Genomic DNA, 27,220 nt, shown 5'->3' on the forward strand with positions numbered 1-27,220 from the left:
ATCAAAGGCCTAATCTTATCTCATTTGCTTTGCGGTTTGAGAACAAAAATCGATGGCTGACCTCGAGAAGGCATTAAGACATACGGTAAATGGGATCCTACGCTGCTGAAAACTTGCCCCTGCTCTTCTGTTACCCCGTCCTTTCACTCGACACAGACGGTCAATTAATAAGTTTCGAAGAACATGGAATAGGGACTGGGGGCAGAGCAAAGAAAAAAAAACAACAACAACAAAACAACAACAAAAACATTCAAACAATTTTGAAGAAGATTCGATGAGACTTAAGGAAGGTAAAGCCGGAATTTTTGGCGGCTCGTCTTTTTCATAAACAGGCCAAAGCGGAGGCCATTATTTGTGAGGGAAGGAGAGAACTACTGGCGCCAGTGAGATTTGATTTCAGTGGCAGAAATTGGATTAGCAGCCATTAAGGGCCTCCTCACACATACATTTATAATGCTGTGAAGGGGAAAGGATCTGCAGCCAGCCAGTACTCACACACCGACAACTCCTCTGTCTGGGAAAAGGTTACGGACTGACACTGCCCTATATTGCCGCTGAACTCAGTTTGCAGTTGATTTATAGGTGGGACATAGCCATGTGACCTCAGCTGACCCGTGGTTCATTAAGGCGTGGGCCTGATAGGTAAGCCAAAACTTTTAATGGCGCTTTGTGCTGTTTGTGTCTGCCTGTGGGGGAAACGCTGCAGAAGGGTGATTTGACATTTGGGAACAAGGGGAGCGTACTACAGGATGAAATTATGTATAAAAAGAGGCCACAGTTTGTAACAGATACAGATGCGAAAGGAGAAAAAGCTCCAGTATTTGAAGTACTGTGGCAGAGACACAGACGTCAGATAGTAGGAAAAAAGAAATCAGCCCCTTGACAGAGAGGACAATCATTTACAAGATGCTCATCTTGCCAGCCAACTGACAAAAGGCCCTCTGCACAGCGTCACTTAGCCCTAACAAGGTTATTCTGGATCACACTCTTTCATTCACTTTCGTTCCGTCCTCCTTCCCTTTCTCCCCATGCTCTGCTTACTATCACCACGCTGCTGGCCGAGAATGATTTAAAACATACGCATTCCGATTTAAAAAGCTAATGTTGGGATTAGGTCGCTCATTATTTTCTCATCTATGACCCCGGCAGAGGATAAGCGCAGAGATTTTAAAAAGCAGGTTAGCTCTCTGCTCGGCTCTTTGATGCCTTATTTCACTGACAGTAAGTTAAAGCGAAAACCGGACTCGGAGATTAGCGTCTCTAAGCAGAGAAGTCCTGGCAAAATATGCATGACTGACACGGTGATTAATGCGCCCGATGGTCAGCACAGACAGTTTTGTTTTTCCCCCTCGGGAGATGAACGATAACACCAGCAAGATGCAGCCGCAATCTGCACAGGTCGGCTACAGAAGCAATGAAGTTCTCCTCCATCAGTCTACTCAGGGTTCAAAGTCATGCTCAACTGCTTTGCCCAATACACTAACTGTTCCCTCGGGTTACCACTGCTGCTGGCTCGAGCACTCAGAAGCAAGTTATTAACAAGAAACCTTGACAGATGCTTAAATTAGACTATCTTCCAAAGAAACTCCAAATTCAAATCTTGCCTTCCAGAGATCTTTCCTCACATTTACTCACTTAAAACATTCCAAAATGTTGGAAAGTCAGGAATTAGTTCTTCCTGCTATACAAGAAAGCACACAGTGGATCGATTCCTTAGGCCAGATTTCCAAGTTGGAAAATTGGAGCACGTATCATTTCCCAGGTTTCTGAGATACAGTTTACTGGCACAACATAACATGATAATCCTTTAACTAGAGCTAAGGTAACTACTCAGGACAGAGAAATAACATGCCAATGAATATAATAGGAGCCAGCGTACAGTATATGCCCATATGAAATTTACCTTAAAAGATGTTTAGCTAATCATAGTAAAATATGACTTTTCTAACTATTGTTTACGATGGAGGCTAATTACATTAGTTTCCCAATTCATAAACAAATGGAATTATATTTTTTACATTATGTGGCCCATTTACAAACAACTGCAAAGCCTTCAAAACTACACATCTTTATTCATCAGTAGAAAGAGAGGACGGGTGAAGTAGCCTGTTTAAAGCTGAAGGTGTTTTCATTACAGAAAATCAGCAGCTACTGTATCTCAGAGGCATGAGCCATTGCTGTCTATTATGTCAAAATGTAATGTGTGTATATTTGTGTTCATCATGCTGAGTGTGTAGCAGGGATTTATTAAATACAAGAGGATTATTTTGAAATGCATCAATTTGATCGATGTTTTGTTTGCTCTGTTAACTAGTCAGCTAAAGATGCCAAATACCACAACAGGGGCTGTTGACTGATGTATCCATGGTTTTATACAAAGGTTTCCCAATGTTGCACGACCAAGCACACCAAAAAAAAAAAAAAAGTAAAAACCATGGTGGAACAAATTTATAATCTACAACCTTGAGAAGAATGCTATTTTCTCATCTGGCTACTGGGCTTAAGAACAGACATGATTTTGGCAGATTGTGTTGACCGATAGAACATCAGTTCAAAAGAGGTTAAAGTGAACCACTAAAAGAGCAGGATGTTCTTTCACTTTACTACTGTATCACAAACACTCTTGATTGAAGGAAAGAGCCCCACACAGGAGCAAGATGGTTCCTTACCAGTCCCTTTAAGAGCTGATTGTCTAAAGCTGATATTGAAAACTACACCTCGGTTCTTTGCCTCAGTTAGCATCCCGTCACTGGACAACAGGTCAATTTCTACAGCAGTAACGGCTTCATATACACCACACAAACACTTAACCTCAAACTATAAATGCTTCCTCTAAACTGCACTGAGCAGATGCCTCATCAGTAGACAACCGAACACAGTGATACAGGGATAGATTTCCTCATCCTCAGTGGTAAAGCGGTTCAGTCATTATTTCTAATCGTTTGGTGAGCGTACCAGACACAGAAAAGGAGAAATTAGGTCTCAGGGGTTAAATTACATGACGTAATCTGGTTTCTGGTCTGTGACATCCTGCAAACTGTTACGGTTTTCCCACTTCCACTTGGGGTTGCCAAAATGTAACAACTTGGGAGCAGGGATCGTACGCACGCTGTCGCCCCCTGCAGCATTGAGAGGCTATCTGAACATAGGCCTGCCGCTAATGCGAATCAGCCTCCTCTCAACTCGGAAGACGTGCCTGCTAGAGAGGTACAACACTCACTCTTCATTTTTCAGTTTGAATTAGGGCTGTATAACTGATCATCATTGATTTTTTTTTTTTCGTTTTCTTTCTGGTAAATGGAGCCTTGCTGTATTGCGGTAGCTTTACACGGCTCATGGTGTCATGAGGGTAACGTCAGCAGCTAGTCTGTGAACAGGCATTAAGACCTGCCTGCTGAGTCTGATGCGCCTGGAAACCGCAGGGCCCAGAGAGAAATGAGCAGCCCCCTCTGCGGTCTGCTATCTACCGACTGACTCATCGACACATCTGGGCCTAAGTATATGGGGGCTGCGCTGCCCCGTGGGCTCTTGGGTAAATGACGGATAATTAGCTCTAGTTGACTTTAATGAATGGCTTAATGTTGTGTTTCATTTCTGATGAGAAAAATATAAAGCACAGCAGTTATCAAAGGGAGGCCCCTGCACCGATGTTCCTGAAGGCTTTGCCGCTGGCGTAGTCTATTTGCTTTTGCATTTGTTGTGCGCATGGGGGAGTGAGCTAAAGCGAGCTACAGTGTTCAGCAGTGTAAAATATAAACATGGATCCAAAGATCAGGGAACTTGCTGGGATCTACAGCACAGTAGCAAATTCATTATTCTAGACAGTAAGCTATTACAGATGTCAACTCTGTTTGTCTTTACTCAAAGATAGGAAGAGCTACAGCACTCCAGTTTAATTTCCATGCCTTCTATATTAAGATGAGATCTCTATAGAGTCTTTGATCTGTCTTATAATTTCCACATGCGGTGATATAAAGCAGGAAATGTGCTGCAGAGTTATGATAGTCATCCATCTTAGTTTCCGATAAGTGCTTTGCATCGAACTGATGAAATTAAACTTTTTCAGCAAACACATGATCGAGCATGGATTCATTTATTCTACTGGACACTCGATAACAAGATTCTCAGAATCTTGTGTAATATAACTGCCATTTACATTTCTGTGTCTTTACAGTGATGTACTGCTGCTTGCTGCTGTAGCTCTTGATCTTATTTGACGGTTCGGTTTCATGCACTTGTACACCATCCACCTTGTCCTTGATACAGTTAATCAGACTTGTGATCCACAGGCAAAAGCAATAAAATAACCACTCACTCCAAAGAACCTCAGCAATCTTCCTCTCTGTGCATAAACAGGCATGTCAGCAGAATTAAATAGGCACCTCTAAATGCATCCTGACAATGGATCTGGGCAAGAAAAGGAGATCAAACTATGGAGGTTATATAAGTATTTGGAGCATTTATTATTTGTCTGAGGAGGGGAATCTGCATCTCCAGGATTTGTTGAGAGTCTGGGGCTCAAGTAACGCAGGGGGTCAACCCCCAATGAAGCATCCTGGCTAGGGGATTTACCTGGATCAGCCACCTCCTGTGAGCCTTGAAGGCCTGAGCAAGAATCTCTCTGCGTAACAGTTCCCCAGCCTCCTTTATAGACAGGAATAAAATGGGTGTTAGCATACGCACGAGGGGGCACACAATAAGGTGTATTAAGAGTGGAGAGGGCTTTCTGTATCCCTGTTTGCCAAGTAGCATTCATCCCAAGTGTTTCTAGGCTTAAACATGAAATCGATAGCATAACCAGCTAACTAGCTTAGTGTGATCTTGCATTTGTGCTTACTGTGCTTACAGTATTTATTGCCTCTTTTCTTTATTTCTAAGTGTATCGTCTGCTATTGAATTAGGCTTACAATCGGCTTTTTAACAAGCTAGCTATTCATCTATGGTCAACTGTGTCATTGAGTGTTTTCCAATGTGTTCGCGTGTGCGTGCACATGCTCCTCTAATCAATACATCCTCCTGTCTCTCTAGGTCTGTAAGGGAATGGGGAAGGATATAGAAAGAAATTGTTCAGCAAGACTCCCTCTTTACATCTCAATTCTGCACAAGCCTTTTCATCCCCCACCCCTTCTCTCTACTGGGAAACTTCAGGAGGAAATCCCTCACATGTTTGGACGTGGAGCACAACTGTCCCAAAAGAGGACCAGACCCTAACAAGCGGGGAGCCAAACTAAGTCAGATGGGCTTAGGCACAAAAACATAGACAGGGGCCGTCAGGATCATGGTGCAATCCCTGTGCAATGGCCAGTGATGAGAGAATCAAGGCTGGCAGCCACTTTTTTGTTTTCCTTGATTGTTCAGCTAACTCTCAAAGGGTGCTGTTGTTCAATCTCCTCCGGTGATCCCACAGACGGCACATATTTTTTGATAAAAATAGTTCATTAGTTCACAAAGGAAGAAAGGGGGGAGATGCGTTTGATGTTCGCTGAGCTCCTGTTGCACAGGGAGAGAGGTAAAGCCAATTCAGGAAGGGCTTGATCCTCTCTAAGGCCTGTGCTGCATCAAACACTTGTCAAACACCAGACAGACAGACAGCTGAGTGGCTCTGACAGATCCGATCACAGACACGAGCAATAAGAGTCACTGCCGGCTCAGCTCCTCTATCCAGGCACCACTCACTCTCCCTTGTCAATAATCCCCCTTAAATTCACAAGAACACAAACAGAGGGCTTTTAGGCATATGGCAGACATTTTCTTGTTGTTTTTAGCTGTGCGTGATTACAGTGCAATTTCAACGGTCATTTCATGGTCTCACCTCACCAGGGAGAGAGAGTTGTGTACTCCAGCATCTGTCATAGATGCAGCAGGGGCAAGAGAAAGGAATCAAATCAAAGAAAGACTTAAGCACTCTCTAATCTGAAAGAACTGTCTCAAGGCCTGCTGGGATCATGGTCCTGAACCTTGCCACCCAGTGAGAAGGAGCATTTACATTTGAGGGGATTTGATATGGTACCTGGAATAGGTTGACTTTCGTGGAATGGCCCATTCAGTCATTTCTTGAAATTTTCTTTGGAGCACTATCATATTCTGTGCACTAAACGGACCATTTTTAACATGACAGAATATTCAAAATCTGAGAAAATGCCCTTTGCGCCACTAAAGCCAGTGTGCTAACACAGTCTAAAAGAGGTCTGGATAAGCACCATTTGCTCTTCTGCAACTTCTCCAAGTTTCAAGAAATTCAGCCAGATCATTTCTGTTGTGTAATTTCAGTGACAGACAAGCAGACTAAGAGGACTGAAAATTTATCATGTGCAATCAAAAATGTAAATTTGTCCGTTATTCTCACCAGGGTTGTCTCTGTGAGCCTTCCAGCTCTTCTATTGCACGTGGATTACTGACTGATAGTCCCATTCTGACCATCTGCATGTATGCATTAGCAAATTCACCATCCTTAGACCTCAAACTTGAGCTGAGAACAAACCTCAAATAACGTGTCAAATTGGCCCAACTTTCATGTCAAGGATCATCACCGATGATGAGATCTGGGTCACTGGCTATGACCCAGAGACCACACAGCAGTTTTCAGTGGAATAATCTGAAATGTCCAAGCCCGGAGGCGGTGAATCTGATCAGGAGTACAACCAGAAAACACGTTCATCTTTATTTTCGATTTTGGACTCTGGGGGCAAACTGTCAACACGGAGTGCTAATTTAATGTCCTAAGTCATCTGAGGGGAAAAAATTTGGCACAAATCACCATAACTGTGGCGCACGCCATCGTCTGACCAACGGCATAGCACTGATTAGGAAGACGTTTTTCAGTCACACTGACATAATTGTCATTCAACACCCACCCTGCTTGCCCTTAAAATGAAATCCAAGCAGTAGGATTGCTGTTTTGACAAACTGGAGAAGACCTTAAATAACCTTAAAGTGTAATTTATGGTCCTGCAAATGCGTCCATCTGTGTACACGTTTCCCTTAGGGCAGCAAGCGGAGAGGGGGTTTTCACCCACCGCAGACGTGCTCCCGTGCAGTACTCCAAAATCACAACTGCACGTCGCTGGACGCGGATGTCGTACGCATGTGCCAAATGCTGATTAGTTGAAAAGTGGGCCGAAACACGGAGAGGAGCCACAGAGGAGTTCAGTGCAAATAGGAAAACCACGGAAAAAACTTCAAAGATCAAAAAAATAAAGCACGAAAAGTATGTTGTGTATTCATTTTCAGTTCAGCTTTCATCTGTTGCAATGTCGGTCTTCTCCGCGGATGGCTCACAGACCAATAACAGCAGACCGGATATACTACATACTCTAACTCAAGAACAAAAACTTCCAGTAGACTGTGAACCATGAATTCTACTTAATGATTATAGCAGCATTTAGATCCAAATTGTGTGTGTGACTTTATAAGTGCAATGTTCGGTGCCCTTGCATGGTCAAACGAACTGTAACTGTAACAATAAAAAATAAAAAAAACACTGAAATAGAAAAACTCTGCAACAGCAAAAACACAACAGAAGTAGAAAAAAACCCAAACTCTCACAAAACACAATGGAAGTGTTTCTGGGGACACAATAATGTGACGAACCAGCTGCCGAAGTATCAGATAAATGTTTGCTATTAGCCGTTTACTCACTTTTGGAGCTGTTCCGTCACAGGATTGTTTCTTCCAAAAAACTTTTGTTTTGTGATTTTTTTTTTTTTTAGCTTTCGCATCATTTTTTCTATGTTTGTGTTTTATTCAACTTCTGTTGTGTTTTGTGAGCTTTTGTAGAATTTCTCTATTTGCTGGTGTTTTCTTAAGTTGCAGTGCACTTGACCCCTCAGGAACACTGTCAAAAAGTAGCTACAGAAAAATGATTGCACTTTGTCTACATCAAAGTGCTGAAACCCTAAATCAAGAGGAACGTGTCATCTACCCAAAGAAATACAAAGATGCTGCATTATATTATTCTTGTCCTCTAATATATTGCTTACAAAATAACAAACCATGGTAACATTGCATGAATTGCTATTTGCCTTTGAAAATTCATGGTCTGTGCACTTATGCCACCTGCAATTGTCTAACAATAAAGAAATACTGGTGAGTCCAGGCTGTAAAACTATTGGACATAGTGAAGAAGTAAGCTTTAACAGAATCAGATGCTTGCCCTATTTCTTTTTCAAAACTAGACTCATCAAGTAGTCAAAAACCTGAACCAAAATGCATGGCAACAAGGCTCAGTGTCTGCTGGGATGGAAAAAAAATAGGCAAAAGCTTGATAACATGCTAGCATTTCAACTTCAATAAGACACTACTTAGTCAGTATTAGCTTATATTAGCTTACAGCTAGATCTGTCCTGGACAAGTGGCTAAAAATCAATCAAGTTAAATACCCTACATGCCACTCGCTCCAAACCAAAAGCATGTAAGAAACTTATAACTTCAGATTGGCTCGTGGAAGCTACTTTGTGCTTGTGTTTTTTGTTCTTAGTCTGAGCATGTCAGGGTCACTAACATCCTTTAATGCATTCACTCATTTAAGCTGACATTGTTAACCTGTGACATTACCCTGGCATTTTGCTTTTAGTTGTGTACTGATGAGAGTGCAGTGTTCTTCAATGCTGGTACGCTGGGATTGGCCTCTACTTACCACCGTAATGGCTGTGCTTTTAGTCTGCACAACCTGTATTTGTCACTTAGTTCACACAGACACATAGAAAAACACCCCAGACATACACGCAGCCAACGGCCAGCAGGTCTATACTTGTTCTTTGTTGTGTCTACATGTCTCTGCGCTGGGTCCATGTTCATGGACATGAGTGGGTCAGAAGCCACAGCCTCTCTCTCTGAATCACTAGCTGTAATTAAACGCTGTGATGGCTCTATAAAGACACTCGGCAGCAATGGAGAAATAAAGTGAAGGCGATGGAAAGAGGAGGAGAGGAGTTGAGTGGTGTGGAGTGGAGCTGAGTGGAGAGGGGTTCTTGGAGGCTGAGCCAGTGCAACTGTGGACCAGATGTTTTCAGGCTGTCCCGTTCGGCTCCTCGCCTGCCTTCTATTCTCCTCAAGCCAGACCGCTTGGAGAGTGAGGACCGCAGAGTGCCGCTTCAAAACAATGTGCGCCACGCGAACACGTCCTCCTCCGTGGCATGCACTTTATTCCCGCACTGTGATATGTGATACACGAGCACTAGCGTGTCATTCGAGTGCGAGACAGGAAAAGAGAATGGAAAGAGGGATGAGGGAAAGAGTAGATAATGCGGTGACTTGTTCTGCCTGTGAGGTCTGTTTTACTGTTTATCGGTGTCTATTACACGTTTCTCACACTCGGGCGGTGTAAACGGGTGCGCGCACGTGTGTGTACGCATCCTCATCTGTCTGGCGTGTTGTGGATGTGGAGATGAAAGCGTTCGTGGGCCCCACAGGAGAGCTGGCAGCAGCGGCGGACTGGAGGTCTGGCAGACAGAGAGGCGTTGCAGGGATGGGGCGCGATCAGACAGATCTCTCTTTGACCAGTTCGGGTTATTTAAATATGAGGTGACAAACACCAACACGGGCCTGCTTCAAGCTATGGGTGCTTCATGTTTTCAGACTGGAGAAGAAATGATGGCTTTACATTTTGCCTTGTTTCAGCTTTAAGAAATTACAATAAATAACAGAGTTGACTCTTATACTCCTATAATTTCATGCTGGAAAAGCCTCTAAAACCATAGTAACCTCCAAATACATAGCAATGAACTTCAATAAACATTTTTTTAGAGGGCAAACAGGTTCCATACAGTCACATATTTTACAAAAGGCCAAGGAGTGCTACATATATGATCCATCCCAGCTTCAAATGTCAAATCAGAAGCTGTTGCCATCTATCCTTGTAAAGACTGTGTCTTGTCTGCAGTTAAAAAAATAATAATAAAAAAAATATCACAGAGTGTAAACGGCACCAATTGCCCATCAAGGGGTCGTTGGTCGTTTTATGGTCATGACTTTCATGGGTAATATCAGCCCATATACTGCACAACGGGGGGGAAAGCTCCGGCTTGTGGGGCATGAGAACATGAAAACATTCCACTACTGTAGAACACCTCCCCTCCTCCACCTCCTCCCCCTCTTCCACCACCTCCTCTCCCCCCACCAGTTTGCTGCCACTTTGTTTGTTTGTGTACGTCTGTTTTTGATGGGGTTGTTGATGTCGGCCCATATGCCTCATTTCCTCAGCCAGAAGACGACAACGGAAGCCGCGCAACCGACACGGCGTCCCCTCGTCCCCGACAGAGTTCCTCTCTGAAAACAGGGCACGCAACATATTTCAAGTCGTTAAACGTACAAAAGAGTGAGTGTGATTTCAGTGAAATGCTGTCTGCAGTCGCGGGCGAGCGCAAGCATCAACTTTTGCCTGTCGCCATCAGCTAGCTCGCATTAATGGGAATAAGGACAGCAGTAATGCACATTTCAGTAAGCCCAGTCAAACAAATAAGAGGACGTCTGTATCTAATGTGCGTACACGAGTCTACAAAAGGCAGTTCAGCAAAACCGCAACTTAACTGGGCCAAAGAGTGTGAAAAAAAACAACAAAAAACCCTCACACCCCTCCTCTTTCTTCCTGCTTGGAAAAGACCAGATGACAATAATGTGGAGCACGGAGCCCCAGTGAGTGCCACTGACCCCTCCTCTTCCAACTCCCTCCCCTCCCTCCATCGCGCCCCCCCCGGTCTTTGAAAGGCCTCCACATGTTTATGGTTCATGCCTGTGGTATGACGATGGATTCTCCATATAAAAGCCAGCAGGATCATGGGTGTTTCAAATATTGCTCTCTGAAGACAGTTGCTGACAAAATGACAGCAGCCATATTTATTTTGGTCAGAGAGCAGGGGCACTTAGTGGGAAGTTAATCAGAGACACCCCTGTTTCCCCGCAGGGTTCCAGCATCACCCCCCCCCCCCCCCCCCCCCCCCCCATGCCCTATAAGGAATGTACCCAGGGAAGAGAAGTCTCTAAGAAGACTACTGGTAATGACTTTCTCCTGCATTGGAAGATTTAACACCACCACGAGAGGCCAGAAAAACAAACCCAAAGGTTCGGTTTGAGACCATCGGCATAAAGCAAGTGTTGATGGTCTGTCCAGACAAGAGCCTAGACAATCAATTTTAGGGAGATATGAAACACAAGCGGAGAGATGGGGAAAATCATGGCACAAATGCGCACACGTGATAGATGAAGTGTTAATTTGTGCGCGTGACCGTGGTGGTGACCGTAACTGCCATTGGCACTGAGATGCCGGAGACCTGGCCAAGGCAGTGACAGGTTGATGTGTCTGTCCTCTTCACCCACGCTCTTATTCACTCCAACACAGCGCAAAACTTCCAAAACACGCTCACCTCAGTTTTACAGATCCACAGCAATGTGTGCAACACATGGAATTTGTCATGTTTAAATTAATTCGCTTTTTTTTTTCTTGTCTTTCGTCTGCCCCAGATTTGGTAAGAATTTAATTAAATCAATGATTGATGAGTGTTTGTGCGGTGGGTGGTGGTGGCAGGTGGGCGTCATCACAGTTAGACACCAACTCAAGCCCGTGTGACCGCAGCCAAACCATCAATGCTGTCCAAAGGAGGCAGAGTGCTCCTGAGGCCCTCTCACCAGCTACTGTGTCAGCCCCTATGGAGCAGCCTTATTAAATGTAGATTAAGCCGTGGCTCCATCAGTCACAACAGGCTGCACTGAGAGGCACAAATAATCACTATGACAGGGTGGCTGCCAATTAGGGCTCTCCTTCTGTCCTGGGAAAGCGCTCCTGACTCCACTCCCGCTGGCGGGAAGAACTGATCCGGATTGTCCGTGATGTTACCCGGGCCAGAGATCGCCATTAATCACCACCTGCCATTGTAGTGCGGTAGAAATCAGAGCGAAACTTGTCATCTGTGCACCAGCTCCACTGACTTCCTGTAGCGCACACCCGGTGAACATTAATTGGAATAATGAGATAAGTACACAAAGGGAGAGGAGTGCAAACCTTTACTGTCGAGAGCTTTGGGTAGAGTTTAGAGCGGTGTCTCGAGCAGAGCTCTGTCGTTGTTTGGCTTGGACCCACTGTGCTGTGAGCTTTTCTGCTGAGACGAGAAGACCACGCTCCATCAATTAGGCTCAAGTTGAAAGTGTGCATCTGTTTTAGAAGCAAAAAAAAAAAAAAAACAGAAAAAAAAAACCTGGCCTCGTGGTCGAAGGCTACATCCGACAAAAACACACACAGAAATGTGTTTGGATGTCGGGTTTCCAAGCCAAACACAGGCCAGACTCAGATGTGATCATGCTGAGTGCGTAACTCAAATACTCAGAAGTGAGTGGCATCTTTCGCCAGAGCTTAAACCCCTTGGCTCGGTGAGTATAAACACCAAAATTGTGTGTCACACGCTCATAGGCATGCATATAAACTGCTTGCTTAAATGCGAGCACTGCCAGAATCCAGAATTGTTTGGGGTTGCGAGCGGTGTTTGCCACAGACAAAGCAGGCTGAGCTGAGCTTCCTCCAGAGCGGATTTAAGGCAATCACCATCCCTCTGTGCATCATTTTACAGGAGCAGAGACTTTCGAGCAGATGGTTCGCAGACGGTGAGGACTAGGGGGGTCCGCAGTACTGTGGATTCACCGCAGAACCAGACTGGGTTCAGACAGAACCTGGCATAAAATCCCACCAGTCAACCAAATCTTCCTGGAGTCTGGTCTATCCAGGGCGGATCTGCGTTCCTTTTAGTCTCCTACACCAGACTGTTGGTAGTGTGCCACTGCTCTGTCACGTCCAATGGCTTAAATGGAGACAAAGGACCTCAAAGGCCTAGAGATGTCACACTGCAGAGAAGTGATGAGGTGATACACTGATTCTAAGTGGGTTTATCCTCTTCTACACCCCTGCCTCAGAATGTATTAAAAAAAAAACCCTCAAGGTTCAAATTGATGGCATTGGGAATGGACTGAGCAGCAGGAGCAGAAGAAGTAGTTATCACAGTTACAGTATAAACATAAACTGCACAGTTAAGTTATGACAGGCAGTATTAGTGGTGGCTGGATCCAAGCACTTAAATGACTGATGGGATGGAGGGCTTGGCCTCAGCTGAGCCCTACAGCAGAAAGGGTTTCTCTGGTTACACATACGAGAGATCAATACTCCCACTAAGGCCTGCAGCTCTCCCAAGTGCAGGTACATAATCCAATGGCCAAAGATAATCATTATATGCTCCTTCTCTCTTAGTCTTCCTCTCTCTGCCTCTTTCTGTTTCTCTCTTTTTCTTTCCATGAGGTCAGCGATGTGTCTGCGAGTCTTCACGGGCTCAGAGTAGCAGTCGTAGAAGCGTAACTGTACACTGAAGCACATTGTTCTAAAAAGCCAGATCCTAAATGTCTTTTGGTTATCACTTCCAAATATTTGCAAAGCTGTAAATTTTTACTATTCCATAATTTCATATTGTAAAACTTTTGTGCTTGTTCGGTTAACTTTGGCCTTGGCTGCAAATATCTACCTTTACCTAGAAACCTAATAAACACCTATGGAAATACTGCTCCAGCCCACTTATTCGTTGCTGTATGAGAATCTGAGAGCTGATTTGCAGAAACGGTTGGACATGAGCCCAAATTACAATGGGCCATTTGTGTTGGATTTTACTCCCTCTTAAATGCCAAATCGGGGATAAGAGTTTTGAAGGCTTTAATACTTTATATTGTTTACACAACATTTAATGTCACTGCCATGGCCGAAGTGGCCATTGTTCAAAGATTACAGTAACATGACTGGGAAAAGAGAGAAAGTTGAGGCAACTCCAAAGATGGTTTGATAGGCAGAAGGAAAATGAACTTCAAATGGGCGTCAAACTCATCGCACAGATCTGCTTGTAAACCAGTGAATCTGATGACAGGGGGCTGCTGGGAAATCTCTGTAGGGAATTCCTTAAAGGCATCACCTATCCTCTCTTCCCATCAACACACAAGTCAGGGAATGGGAGGAAGCCAGTCTATCTGTGCTGATAGTGTCAGAGCTGCTATTAATAATGTCTCTTTATTGTTTCTAGCCTGGTCAGAGCAATGCTCCAGGGATCCAGAGGCTATAAGAGCATTTTACCATCTCAAAGGTACAATGCGTTGCCATGGTGGTCCAAATGTAGGTTATTTTTGTAACTTTTTTTCATCATTTCCACCTGGAAATGACAGGATTTCACCGTTATTTATTATAAGTTTGGAGAACTACGTATGGCTGAACGACAACCAAAATGTTCCTGGCTAAACAACGTGGCTTCAGATGCTGAAAATATACACTAATTATCTGTCTACTCATTCTATGTATTGTCATGTATGCAGTACAGTTGTAATGCTGCAATACCATTTTCTTTAACAGAACCCTTCACCGCATGTTTTGTCTGTCCGTGCACCACAAACCTGCATAATCAGGATTCTGCTTTCCTAGCAAACACTGGCCCAAATGGATCCCAGCAGTGTGAGTGATATACGGTGTTTACACTGATCGGCAACGTGCACTGAAGATATCAGACACAGTTTACACGGCGCGTCATGTTCAATGTGAAAACTCACCTCTTCACTTTATCTGGGCTTTGCTTTTTCCTCTTGTGCACATTTTACAGGGGGATTAAATCTCTACAGACACAGAAAGGGAACGAAGATCGCTCGTGTCGCGTCCGTTTGTGCCCTGCCTGAGCTGGGAGACAGGGATCTGTCTGTGACGTCCAGTGTAATTTAAATACGTGGCTGTGTTGAAATGCATCCATAAATAGCGTATAGATACATGCTGCTTCCTCTTATTTTCTGTCTCCGTTTAATCCATAGCATCTTTACAATGTGCAGTTATACAATCCTGTGCTTGTGTCTATGTGCTTTACGTATAAATAAAACATTGATTACTGCATTGCTAGGTTTATCATGTGCATGTTTCTGACTAAACTGTCAGAGACAGACTCCATGACGGTCCGACATCCTTTATGGGACCTGTGACCAATTCTGGTATTCTTTGGTGAATGCCAATCAAGCTACATGGTGCTAAACTGAGAGCACAGGTCACACCGAAGGACATCACGCCCTCCTGTGCACGAGTAGCCCAGGACACACTGGAAGTCATTTTGTTGAGGCTCTGGTAGCCCTCCACCTGTTCTTCCTCACACAAGAGAACAGATACTGGTCCTGTTCTTGGTCGATGCCCTGTGCAGCTTTCTTTTTGCATCCTCCAAAATTTAGAGACTGCTGAAAGACAGCAAATCTTCTTGCAGCAGCACATATACAATGTGTTGTCCTGAAGGAGCTGGACTACCTGAGCTAACTGAATGTACTGCAGGTATTGTCTCACGCCACCAGTAGTGATAAGGATGCCAACAAAAAGTAGAATTTAAGGAAATTAGTCTGAAGAATGGAGAGAACAATGGACTGTTGTCACCATCTGCAAAATCGTTCCCTTTGCTGGCAGACGCTGTTCCTGCCTGTCCGGTGCACCTGTTGTCAAGCAAGGTGAAATGGATTCAAAATTCTTTATGCTTCTTTACTGTACAGATTTATATCAATGATCGTTAACAGACTTTTTGTTACACTTTGATGATTGAGTATCATTTTCTGAGCAATGTATTTTCTCAGATAATTGCATTAAAATCAGGCCAAGAAGCACAGGCACCATAAACTCTCTAAAGGTCCAAGTTCAGTGATTGAATCAGTTTCCAGCATCCTCTGCCAGCACTGGTGAATGTGGCCGTGCCCTTAACTTTAAGCACTGATGCAGTTTAAAAGCGTAAGTTGAAACAGTCCGAAGATGTTTGGCAGTAAAAATTCTCTTTTTACGGCTGTAATGTTAACTATTTTAACATGGGAAGCTATGTGGACTGAGCTGTATTTGGAGCCACCCTCAAGTGGACACTTAAAAAACTGCAGTTTCCGCCTTCATTTTTCAGTCCCGGATGTCGCTGCTTGGATTTCACTCACGGACATGTGATTATTTGCCGGCGTCTGTCGGCTGAGCTCCCATGCAACAGTTCTAGATGTGTGCACTGCTTCTCCTCCCATTTACTTCAGCAGCTTCCATTTTCACATTGTATTTATTTGAATTGTAGAGTGTTGCATTTCACCGGCCTTTGCCAAGAAGGGATTTTTCACTAGCAGTGAGGAATTAACAACACATGCCTAAGTCTGAAATTTGCCTTTATTTAACGGGCCACCGCAGCACTTCACAAGCCCAGAGAGCCCCAAGATGCACACACAGTGACACTTTAACACACGTTTTGTAACCACTAGAGATGTAACTCAAGTTGCTGGAAAAGGGAACTGTACTGAGAGGTTTACAAAGACTGCATCATCAGGGAGCAGTAGCGTTAACTAAGATGGACATGGGCAAGTCTGCTGTCGACTTTTTAAAGAATCCAAAGGGGAAAAAAAGCTTCTGCTATGCACTCTTTTCATAGTTAACAACTCTCCATCACCGACTTCATGCTTGAGATAACTGACGACAGTAACCATGTACAAAAATGCCACATTTTAATTAAAGAAGGTCATAAAATTTCTTGGAAAAGGTCAAGCAGGCATGGCAAAGTCATGAAGAGGTGCGTGGGGGTTGGGAAGAATTTCCCTGACAAACAGCAGAGTGCTTTAGGAACTAAATGTGCCATGGAATCACAGTTTCCAACCCAGACAGCAGCAACCGCTTCGGTACTGCTGAAATATGAGAAACTATCAGGGTTTATTTCAAGTTTATTTACTCTTTCACCACTTCGCTAAATGACCCTCCCATTCAACGGTCTAGGCCAAAAATGGAGAAAAATCCTCAAGGTTAGAATATTTTCCTCTTTCTGTTAAACACTGTTTTGACAGGCTGAATGATATCTGCCACTGTAATTGCTTCCTTATTTGGTGAATTAAATATTTACACTTGGCCTATTCTAATCCAAAGTTTATGAGAGACGTAAAAGCACATTAAGGGAAAAGACATTTATTTTAAAAGCACTACTAACTGAGGCCGTCACCCCAAATGGTGTGTTTGGACCATCTAAGAGAAAATGGTTTACTTTTTGAAAAAAAAATATTTCCTTTAGCTCTATTTGCACACTGAGAAATTCCAGATTTGACTTCTCATTTAATGGCCTGACATGCATGCAGCACACACCGCAAATATCTCTCGAGTTGACGGGAGGAAACAGAGACGGCCATTGAGGAAACCTGCAGTTCGTACTTTGAAGAGTTCCGTTGAGGAGATGGTAGAGAGGGGCGAGGAAATATACCCCAGAAAAAGAGCAGGCTAGCTTATGGCGGCCATGGAAAAACTGTGATATTTCACGCAAGGAAACGTGACGGCACACGTCAAAAAAAACAGACGCTGAAAAAACAGGTACAGGAGTTACATGAGACAGGTGGAACTCTGACAGGACGGGAAGAATTCTCCTTTGGGATAAGTGCACTGTTTTCTTTAATATTGGCCCGAGTAGAGCAAACCTTAAAGTGAGTGTGGATAAAATCGGGACTGACTGACAGAAAGCCTTTCTCATACACAAAAAGCAACACATGGCTGCATAACTTCCTCACCGTTCCTGCAGTGCCGCTTGGCCATTTTGCACATCCTGGACTCGGCGATGGTGGGACAGGGTATTGTGTCCTTGGGTGGTTTCTTTACAATGTGCCGCGTTCGGGTCTCCAGACCCCACTTAAAGCCACAGGTTTTGTTTCTCCTCGTGCAGGCTCCCCATTCGCTCCACTGACCCACCTCGCAGCCCTCTGCAGAGAAAGACAGAAAAAAGTGATGTGCAGTGAAACCACAGCGATATTAGGGGTCAACACAGATACCCCGGGGGTCAAGATTAATGCAAGCTGAAGGAAATTTTACTTGGATACCATAACTTCTTTGTGTGTGGTCCCATTTTTTTTTCTTTAATAAGCAACTCACACTGAGAAGTTATAGAATACTGTTTACAGATAAAGAAAGGTGTAAAAGAGAAGGTGGCATTTCCATTTTTTTCTACATATTTGTTTTGCTTCACATACCTCCACACTCCATGGTATCTTCCAGCGGGGCAAAGCCCTCGGGGCACTTATCAAAGCAGCGCCCTTTGTGTAGGTAAAAACCCGACTTGCACTTGGTGCAGAAGTCTTTACTGAAGCAGGACTCGCAGTTCTCTATCCTGCACCCTGGAGGGAGAAGCAAAGAAAGAGGGAGAGTCATCAGCAAGCTCTCATCTGGAGCTGATCGAGAGCTAAGGGGTTTTGGGGAAAGGGGGAGGCCTTGAAGGAATTATACTGTCTCTCCCACAAAAAAAAATAAAAAGTCGATAATGCTTTGTGATTCATTTCTCTACGGAGCTCTAGTCTATATCATAGGACTTGTTTTCCCTGACATCAATGTGTTTTCACCTTCATGTTCTTGTTGCGCAGTGAGCGAACAAACAGTGTGAAAATGCAGCAGCAGAGCCGGTGAGGAATTATGTCACGCTGACCTCTTTCAACAGGATGAACTGACATCCAGCACATGAGCGCACATGTTTTCAACTAATGCTTGTGCTGAAACAGGAAGAACACATCCCGCCGGAGCTCTGAACCTCTGAGTCCTTTATATGCTGTCGTATCACTTCACACGCTTCCGATCCGCGTGCGTTTCAATAGCTAAAGATCATTCGGAACTCGGGTTTTCATTAAACGGCGAATAGTGCCTCTTGATCACAAAAGCGGACGACTCTGTGTGGATGCTTTGGCTACAATATGAAAGGGTGGCAGTGCGTTTTTTGTTTTTATTTTTGGAGGGGAAGGTGGGACGGGGACGACAACATTTTCTATTGCACAGCTAAATAAATGCTGAATCCTTTAGTCAGCAAAACCAACAGCGCACTTATCCTCCCACGCCACACCCTGGTGCTGCACATGACACCCTGTGCCGCGCTTGCAAAGAAAGGCAACGGCAATGTGTCATCAAGCTCTCTGCAAATAACACATCAGGCAGGGCGAAATTACAACAACCACACCAACGGGGCGACGCACAGGCCCACATGATTAGTAGGAGCCTCCCCGGGGCTGTCTAATTTATGTCGCTACTCAGAAACACTATGTGGCTCTTTTGCCCAGTAAGTTCAGAGTGAACCAAACCTATAACCTGCAGGCACCATCCACCTCAGACTGGAAGGCTGGGTTCTTGTGTAGGGTGTCGTCTGCTCTCCTGATTGTGTCCTGTATGAGGATGCATAAGCTTACATGCTTTTTCTCTCACGTGTTAGTGGTGGAGGCTGAGGGCTGCTCTTTTATCTGTGACCCTTGCAGGGCCCAGAGATGGGAAGGTTCTCACAATCACACCCCTTAATTACACCATCTTCAGCTAACCATCAGGCCTCCTCCTCGACATTCCTCCAAAACAAGGGGGTCCCTCCCGCTCCACTTTGAACCCTAAAGTATGGCCTCTGCCCACTCACTCTGGTCTCACGCTTTCCCGACCAGTCTAAACAAACCATGGACACACACACACACACACACACACACACACACACACACACACACACACACACACACACACACACACACACACACACACACACACACACACACACACACACACAAACCAATAAGATATGGCTAGTTATAGACGCAATTCCACAATAAAGCTGCACTCCACATTCTGAAAAATGAAGGTGGACTCATCATCAATCACTCGCTCCTCGAGCTATTAACTGCTTTCACACATCGCTTTTGCTTTAATAATTCAATCATCTGATATTATTGCATTATTATTATTATTCATCGACATATTTTCTAGTTTCATTACGGATTTTCTGGCGTTGACCAGGCCAAGTGGTTCTGTTATAAATGCACTCTGCTTTTCACTCTGCCTCTGTCTGGATAAGGAAGTTAAATCAGCAACGCTTGGGTCTGATACAAAACAAGCCCAATACAGGGAGCGAGCAAATAAATCACAGCGCTAATTGGAAAGCACAAAGCTGTCTTTTTACCCCTCACACTTCCCAGGCCTGTCATCACCTGAGAGACTTTTAGCTTTTGGACCAAAAAATAAAAGAGGGAGCGGGAGAACAAGAACATCTGGAGGTACTCTGAAGCACTGGGGCTGTTGTGCAATCCTTGGTTATTGACAGTAAATATGAGCAACCCAGATGTGCGGAGGTTTATGTCCTTGCAGAAGCAGCATAAGCACTTGACAAGGTTTTTGATTAAAACATCACTCTTGGTTTCAGTTTTTCAGATGTAGCCAGGCAAAGGCTCAAACACCCGGGTATCTAGTTTTCTAAATAGCAGATAAGCAATGATGTCATGCTGGGAAATGGATGAGGTGGACGACAACATCAATGCAACTGCATGGGAGTTAGAAATGAAAGTAGGCAAAGCCGGAGGGTCAGAGGTCGTCGGCAAGAGGGGCCGGTTAGGAAGGGAATCCCTGTGACAGACATTCAGAGTCCAGCTATCAGCCAAAAGGCTATCTGGAACAGTGTGGGCTATCTGAGGCACCGGAGAAGCCCCTATACTGACCACCAACCAGCTAAGCAGTGAGATGGCTAGTCCAGCAGCTCCAGAAACAGATACAGGGGAGTGGGTTCACTCTCCCAGTGGGATTAACCTCTGGACCACCTTTAAAGTCTTCATCTAGGTGCCACAGGGAAACTAATGAGAAATAATGAGGTCATCAGATCCCGGTGAAGGCCTGGTGTTCCTGTGACTTAAACTTATTATCATCATTATCTCCCAGCCTGGTTCTGGCTGTGACTTATATGATGAACACTGGAAAGTGTGTGTGTGTGTGTGGTGGGGGTGAGGGGCAGAAGCCTCATATTTCAGCCCTGAGTCAGTGAAGTGGCTGAGGATGCTCAATTTAAAGAGATTTCGTCAGTGCTTCACCACTGTTACAATGTCACTGCTTCACTTTTCTTTTTTCTTTTTCATCTGATTTTGCACTTCAATTGTACGCGGTTTGCACGCCAAGTGCTTTTGAAGTCAAGACATGAGTCACCGAGTGTCACTTGTCATCTAATAGCACATGCTTGGCAGAAGGAAGTCCCTCAGCTGTGGTCTGGATGGGGAACCCACTGATTTGATCATGGACACTTGAAGCTCCGTGTCAGATTCTGTCAACTTGCTGTTCCTCCACTGGCTCACAGCAACATGTGTAATCACTTCACTTATTGACACGAATCCTCGCTGTGCAGAGAGAGATGGTGTTAAATCATATTGTTCCTCACAGGCTTATAGCTGAGCCCGGAGTTGGGCTGTCAGGCCAGTCATCAGTCTACCGAGAGAGCCACCTCCACAAAACTAACCAGACTTGATGATGCACAGCAGGAGTGTCCATGTTATAAAAAGGGCCTGGCAGAGTGAGGGGGAAAACAAGCCCTCTTTTTCCATCTTTCTCATCCAGCCTAAGTCGAACAGCTCTGACCTACTCTACGGGCCCTGAATTTGGCTGACATGGAAGCTTTGGCTTGCCCGCTGCCACCCAGCCATGTCGTGTGGGGCTTCGGACGGCAGAAGTTCGCGGCAACGGCCAGCGCTGCCATGTTCTTCCCGACACTCTCCGTGCGTTTTTTTTTTCCACATGGGTGCACCTCCGCACACAAGCGCAGAGCAAGGTGGAGCAGAGGTGATGTTTCTGTCAGTCAGTATCTCCCAAAGAGAGATCAGGGATGACAGACATGTCAGCAGGTCCTCGTAGTTTCCTCACTCCAAAAGGCACAATCTTGTGATATGCTCCTATATTCCAGCATGTACTCGCAGACAGCTCAAGCTTCAGACGGTGGTCAAGCATAGACAGCCCTTCCACTCTTGCACTTTGGCATGCATAATTATGCAGTGCTTTGAGAACAAACCCAATTCAACTCTGTGTCTGGGTGTAAGGTCCTGGGAGCGGGCTTGGTTTGGTGGGCCCGTTGTATTGTCTGGCAAATCTGAAAGTGCGGTTAGTAAAGCTGTGATGATTAAATGTCCCTTGGTGAAGCTCAAAGGCCAAAAGCAACTGGTCTTTTTGTTGGTTAGACTGCAATGGAAATACCCACATGCTCAGAAGTAGAGCAAGGAAAGGGGAGCTTAAAGGAGAGAGTCCTGCCACTGTTGCCAGCTAAAGGCAGCAAAAACTTAAGTACCTTTACGCACACTTGTGCCCATATGGTTAACGATCATAATGCATAACGGATCTGCAACCCAACAAATTCCCAAAATGCACTTTAAAATTCAAATGATCTTGGAGAGGTTACATCCAATGAGCTTCTATTTTGACCCATAACAAAAAAGAAAGAAGTCTCTAGAGCACAACAGACTGGCACTAACTTAGGGGCAATTTTTAAATCATATTTCCAGGATACTGGATCTCAGGCCTTGATTTGACTGGTTGGTGGTTGGCAGTGAACGCAGCGTGGGGTTTTTAAAGCTACTGCATTGGGGTAAGGCAACTGTGCTGGCAGCTAGAGTATGTCTAGCAGTGGGGGGTCTGTAATACACCCCGAGGGAGGAAGTCTTCAATGCAGCCCTGCACTCATGCTGACCCTCTCAACACACTTTGTCTCATACAGAAGACAGCTCTGATAGTCGCCTTTCAGCTCATAATTCTTTCAGCCAGTGAGCTCGCTTGTGATAGCAAATGACAGAATATGCTTTGGCTGAGGAATGTATATTAAAAGCTAAGTGATATGAAATGTGACTTTGCAGAGAGCGTGACTGCTCTACATTCATGCAGATTTGGCTGTACACAAAGCAGCGCACTGTGTGACCGTTGCTACAAATCTTCCCTGCAGAGCAGTGGGCTGACACTCACAGACACCGGTGTGGGGCCTGTTCTGGGCGACTGATAAGAACCCCCGTGGATAACACTGGAGTTACAGCACATGGTTTATGGCTCATATCAACCCATTCATTAGCTGCTGAAAGGAGTTCCAGGGGAGCAGAGGTCCAAGAACATAAAATATGGTCACGCAGAAAGATATTATGCAACAAAAAGACATTACTGACGAACCAGCTCCATCTCCGTGATGGCAGTAAACACTGTGGCTCCCATGTCTCGAGCCTCTTTGGAACCTAGCTGAAGTGTAGCTGCAAATGGGCTTCCAGTTACGTTACGCCGCGGAAAGCAAAGCTGCCATTGTTTCGGTCTCTAATTATGGTGTTATCCTCCCTGCAGTGAAAGGGAAACCCCCCAGAAAAGTGAGCATTAAATTTAAAATTCATCATACGGCACAGTTTCTCAAGGTATTCAGAAGAAATTCGAGGAAACATTTTAGTAGCAAGGAGCAGCAGTCAACGTTGAGTTCTTTGCGGATTTGCAAAGAGCAAAGATTTAAATGATCATACATTACAGTATTGCTGTTGGCTTCGATTTTAGTAGAACCGCATTATCACAGTTTTTGAGTTCTACTGCACTGGCGAGCACTTTCCAAAGACATGCGAGTCAGGTGGACCAGACTGTCTGCAGTGCACAGCAGCTGGGTGAGAATGTGATCCTCTAAAGAATGAAACGCGTGAATGACGACCTGTTAGAAGACCAGAAAGCCACAAGAAACCTGCTTTCCAGATGAGCCAGCTGACCCTAATAGAGATCAACCATAATAGTGCATTTGGAGGATCTTTAACTAACAGTTGTAGTCAAGGATCTCTATATTTATGACCAGGAGCTTGACCCTGAACAACAGAGAAAGTACATCTGACATCTAAATTTACAGTCTGAACCATGACTTGTTCAACATAACAGTATACATGCGATTTTTGTATTTGTCTTAGATTCCTTACCAGTGAAACTACAGCCCTCTGTGTAGCTTTCCTTGCTTTATATTGCATAACAATGTCAGTTTACAGTTTTCCTTTAGAAAAAGTGAACGTTAGATTTCAGAGAGAGAGTCCCCAATCCTATCGACCTCTTGCTTAGTAGAAGATTTTCAGGACAGCCCTCAAAAAAAATTCTTGAATGTGATAAGATCGCACAGACAAACTCGGATTTAATAATAAACAGCTGTCCTCTAAGTGATTTCAGAGGCAATGCTTAAAAAGCCCCAAAGAAACAGGGCACAGAGAACCCCTCATCATCGCCATTCATGTCCACTGTGTCTGAGTTCCAGTTGCCTGCATTAGCTCACAAATATTACCTTCCAAGTCGATAAAATGTCCGCAATAAAATGGTCGGATGCCAACTGTTTAGTGGAAATGACACACAGAGCGCAGTTGAGAGTGAGACTCGAATAGGAAACCGGATTAGAGAGCCACAGCTGAAGCAGCTATCACATCAAAGTAGTTCTCGCTCTAAAGTCTGATGCTACATGACAATACAAGATGTTGTTCTATGAGCAGTTTGCATGGCCAGTGATCCAGATTAACTTCCCACACATCAGGATCCGTTAAAGTCAAAATTCAGCCTGTGTGGGGACGGTGCAGTCAGGAAAGCAGGGTTAAAAAGTAACGTTTTAAAAGACTTTTTTCTCTCTTCGACCAAAAAACAAGATGTCTTTCACTTCTAGTTTTCTCTGAGTAATGAAAATGGGATAAAGTGACTTTGGAGCCTTTATGATTTTGCCTCTAATGTGGGAAGACTGATGAACTATGAGCATGCAAAGAGCAAGGGTTTTGTTTGTGGGTATCCAATTGATACCAGCAGTCTGCGAAAAGAGACATTCAAAGTTTCAAACTGCACTACAAGATATTTCTGCAAACCTTTTGTGATCTTGTTAACCTAAATCGTTATTATAAAACGTTATTTTAAATTCATTCATGAATTTATATTTGGAACCTTTTATAGTTCTAATTTCTGAACAGAGCCTCAAAGACTGATGAAGAATCACAACCTGACCAAGTAAAAATGAACATGCGCTGATGTTCCACTGCCAGGTTTCTGGACACTGAAGTTTCACTTTCAATAGAGGCCATTTATGGCTTGAAGAAAAAAGAAATTGGTAGTTTGGCTGTAATATGCTTTTATTTTAATATCAAAATGAGCCAATCTATATATTTGCATCTAGGTGGGCTACGGCTGCTGCATGTCAGTGGCAAAGGTACGGACACCCTCATCTGGGACTTCATTTCAGTACGCCTGTCAAAAGTTTGGCCTAGGATTTAAGTTCCACTGTTTTTATATGAAACACTCAGCCAACACCTATAAAGGTCCTCTCCGGCCATATTCCACATTGGGAAAGGTTAAGTTATGAAAGTGAAACATGAAGAGGAGAAGGACATATTTGATTGACGAGCTATTGTTAATAGTGTAATCTAGAGTATGTAAGACCAAAGGTGTGGTCCAAAACACTAATATGCCTAATGATGAGGTGATATTTAATATGGTTTCATTACTCAAACAGTAAATAAAAGTAAGTCAAGTTCCGAATTATATTGCCTTTCTCTAAATACTAAATACAATATTAGTCTAAGGAGTAGTGCCACTTTTATTGCTTTGCTTTTCTTAATCAAACTCTCTAGTCAATGCACAATATATTGGTGGGTGGCCTGCTTTCTGTTCACAGGCAAAAAAATGTCTTTGACTTCCAAGAAATTACACTGTCTAATGAAAACCTCAATCCACAAGCTCCGGCAATCAGTCGTTAAAACAAGTAAGTTTCCTTCCCTGATTCTAACATATAAACATCTTTCTCCATATTGCATAGTATCTCCAAAAGGACTGTTTTACCGTACTGCTGTTTAATGTGGCCCTAAAGCTAGCTTTGGCCTAATTGCTCTTGCATTTTGGTTGCATTTGTGGTTCGATTTCATGCCTTCAGACAACCTTGCGAGACAGAGGCTGCTAAGACAAGGCTTCACCAGTTACATCCACCTGTGTGAACGGATGAGCCGTTCAAATTGTCAGGCATGTGCGTCTCCTCTGAGTAAGTTGCAATAAACAATTCGCTGTGGGAAAATGGGAGGTGGTATTGTATGTCTGGCTAGGGAGCTGAGAAGGAGATTTTGGGGAGTAAAGGTGTAGTGTATGAGGGATGCTGGGTAGGTTAAACTCGATAGGATCTTACTGGAGCACATGTTGAGTTCGGGGCTGCGCATGCCGTAGTATCCGGCCGGACAGTCGTGAAGACACTCCCCGTACTGCCTCATCCTCTCCCTCCGCAGAAACAGGAACAATTTGGGCTGGCAGTTCACACAGCCGTTATCCCTGGAGCACACCGAGCAGCCTTTACAGATGGGGTACGCACCATAGCTAGCTGCAGGAAGGACAAATGGGGGGGTGGGGGGAAGAAAGAGGGTGACACAGGAGCAACAGTTGATTAGAATCCGGAAGAATCTGTCACTTTTTTTTTCAATCAAAGACTTTGTTCACACAAAAACACACAGATTTATATTTCCTAAAACCTTTCTGAAATCAGCATTTGTGATCGATCCTTTATTGAACAGTGAATTTACCATCATCAATCAATGATCATCAGAAACAAATTAATTTCAATTTTCAGTGCGCGTGTGTGTGTATGTGTGTGTGTGTGTATGTGAAGGGTGTGTGTACAGCGACTGTGAGGTCAGTGCTTCTGTTAGCTCAACTACCGCTGGAAGATGTAACTTCCACGGTGGTTCAGATGGCTGTTTATTCTGAACCAGCAACAAAGAAGCAGGATTCCTTCAGATCCTTGTATCATTACTCATCTGCGGATGACCGTAAGTTCACCCTGTGACAGGGACGGGGTGAACAAGAGGCAACGCACTCAACTGTGGGAGGGCTGACCGTTAGAATAATACCTAAGTACAAGAGTAAAAACCCAAACAACCATAATAGATATATCAGCAGGATATCCTTCAATTCATAGTAAATATGTCCAATTCAACAATTTGTCATTCATGCAAACTCTAGTTCGCCTCTCAGCGTTCGAATGCTGATTGGTTATGAATGTGAATATTGCATTAATTCTGGTCAGAGCTGGCCTCCTAAACGATTGCGTTGAGACAGCTGATGAAAGCCCCCAGAACCGCAGCGGCTCTAGCCTCAGCTCGAGTTGCCTGCGGAAGACAAAGGAGCCAGTAAAAAGACAGTCCTTTGTACAATAAGTGACTTTCAATGTAAACTCCTTAGCATCCCGTTTACAGGAAAATATCCTCAGGCCATTCCAAACGAGAGACACTTCAGATGTTCTTCAAGCTAAGTCTTGAATATCACAGGCAGGGACTGGGTAACAGCGGTGCTTATACTGTGCGACCTACCACAACGCTTAATAAAACACTGTGTAGCAAGCTGGACAAAGCCTGAGAGACAGAGCAGAGCATGCCTGCATTACTGGCCATAGATCCACATATTAGATTTCTCTGAAGGGATTCA

General features: G+C 44.2%; 1 protein-coding gene across 3 annotated transcripts in view; it reads right to left on the bottom strand.

Annotated features, from left to right (window-relative positions):
- rspo2 (R-spondin 2) overlaps positions 1-27,220 on the bottom strand; it is a 59,978-nt gene that overhangs the window by 7,546 nt on the left and 25,212 nt on the right. For 2 of the 3 annotated variants that reach the window (XM_063486816.1, XM_063486817.1), the window contains exons 3-5: positions 25,932-26,116; positions 17,995-18,138; positions 17,539-17,727 (exon numbers count right to left, since the gene is read on the bottom strand). In XM_063486816.1, the coding sequence (XP_063342886.1) occupies positions 17,539-17,727; positions 17,995-18,138; positions 25,932-26,116 (518 nt within the window). Of the gene's footprint in view, positions 1-17,538; positions 17,728-17,994; positions 18,139-25,931; positions 26,121-27,220 lie in introns of all 3 variants that reach the window. The other variant, XM_063486818.1, reaches the window with a different exon arrangement.

This window comes from Pelmatolapia mariae, linkage group LG10_11 (assembly GCF_036321145.2).
Source record: "Pelmatolapia mariae isolate MD_Pm_ZW linkage group LG10_11, Pm_UMD_F_2, whole genome shotgun sequence".
Classification (NCBI taxonomy): Eukaryota; Metazoa; Chordata; class Actinopteri; order Cichliformes; family Cichlidae; genus Pelmatolapia; species Pelmatolapia mariae.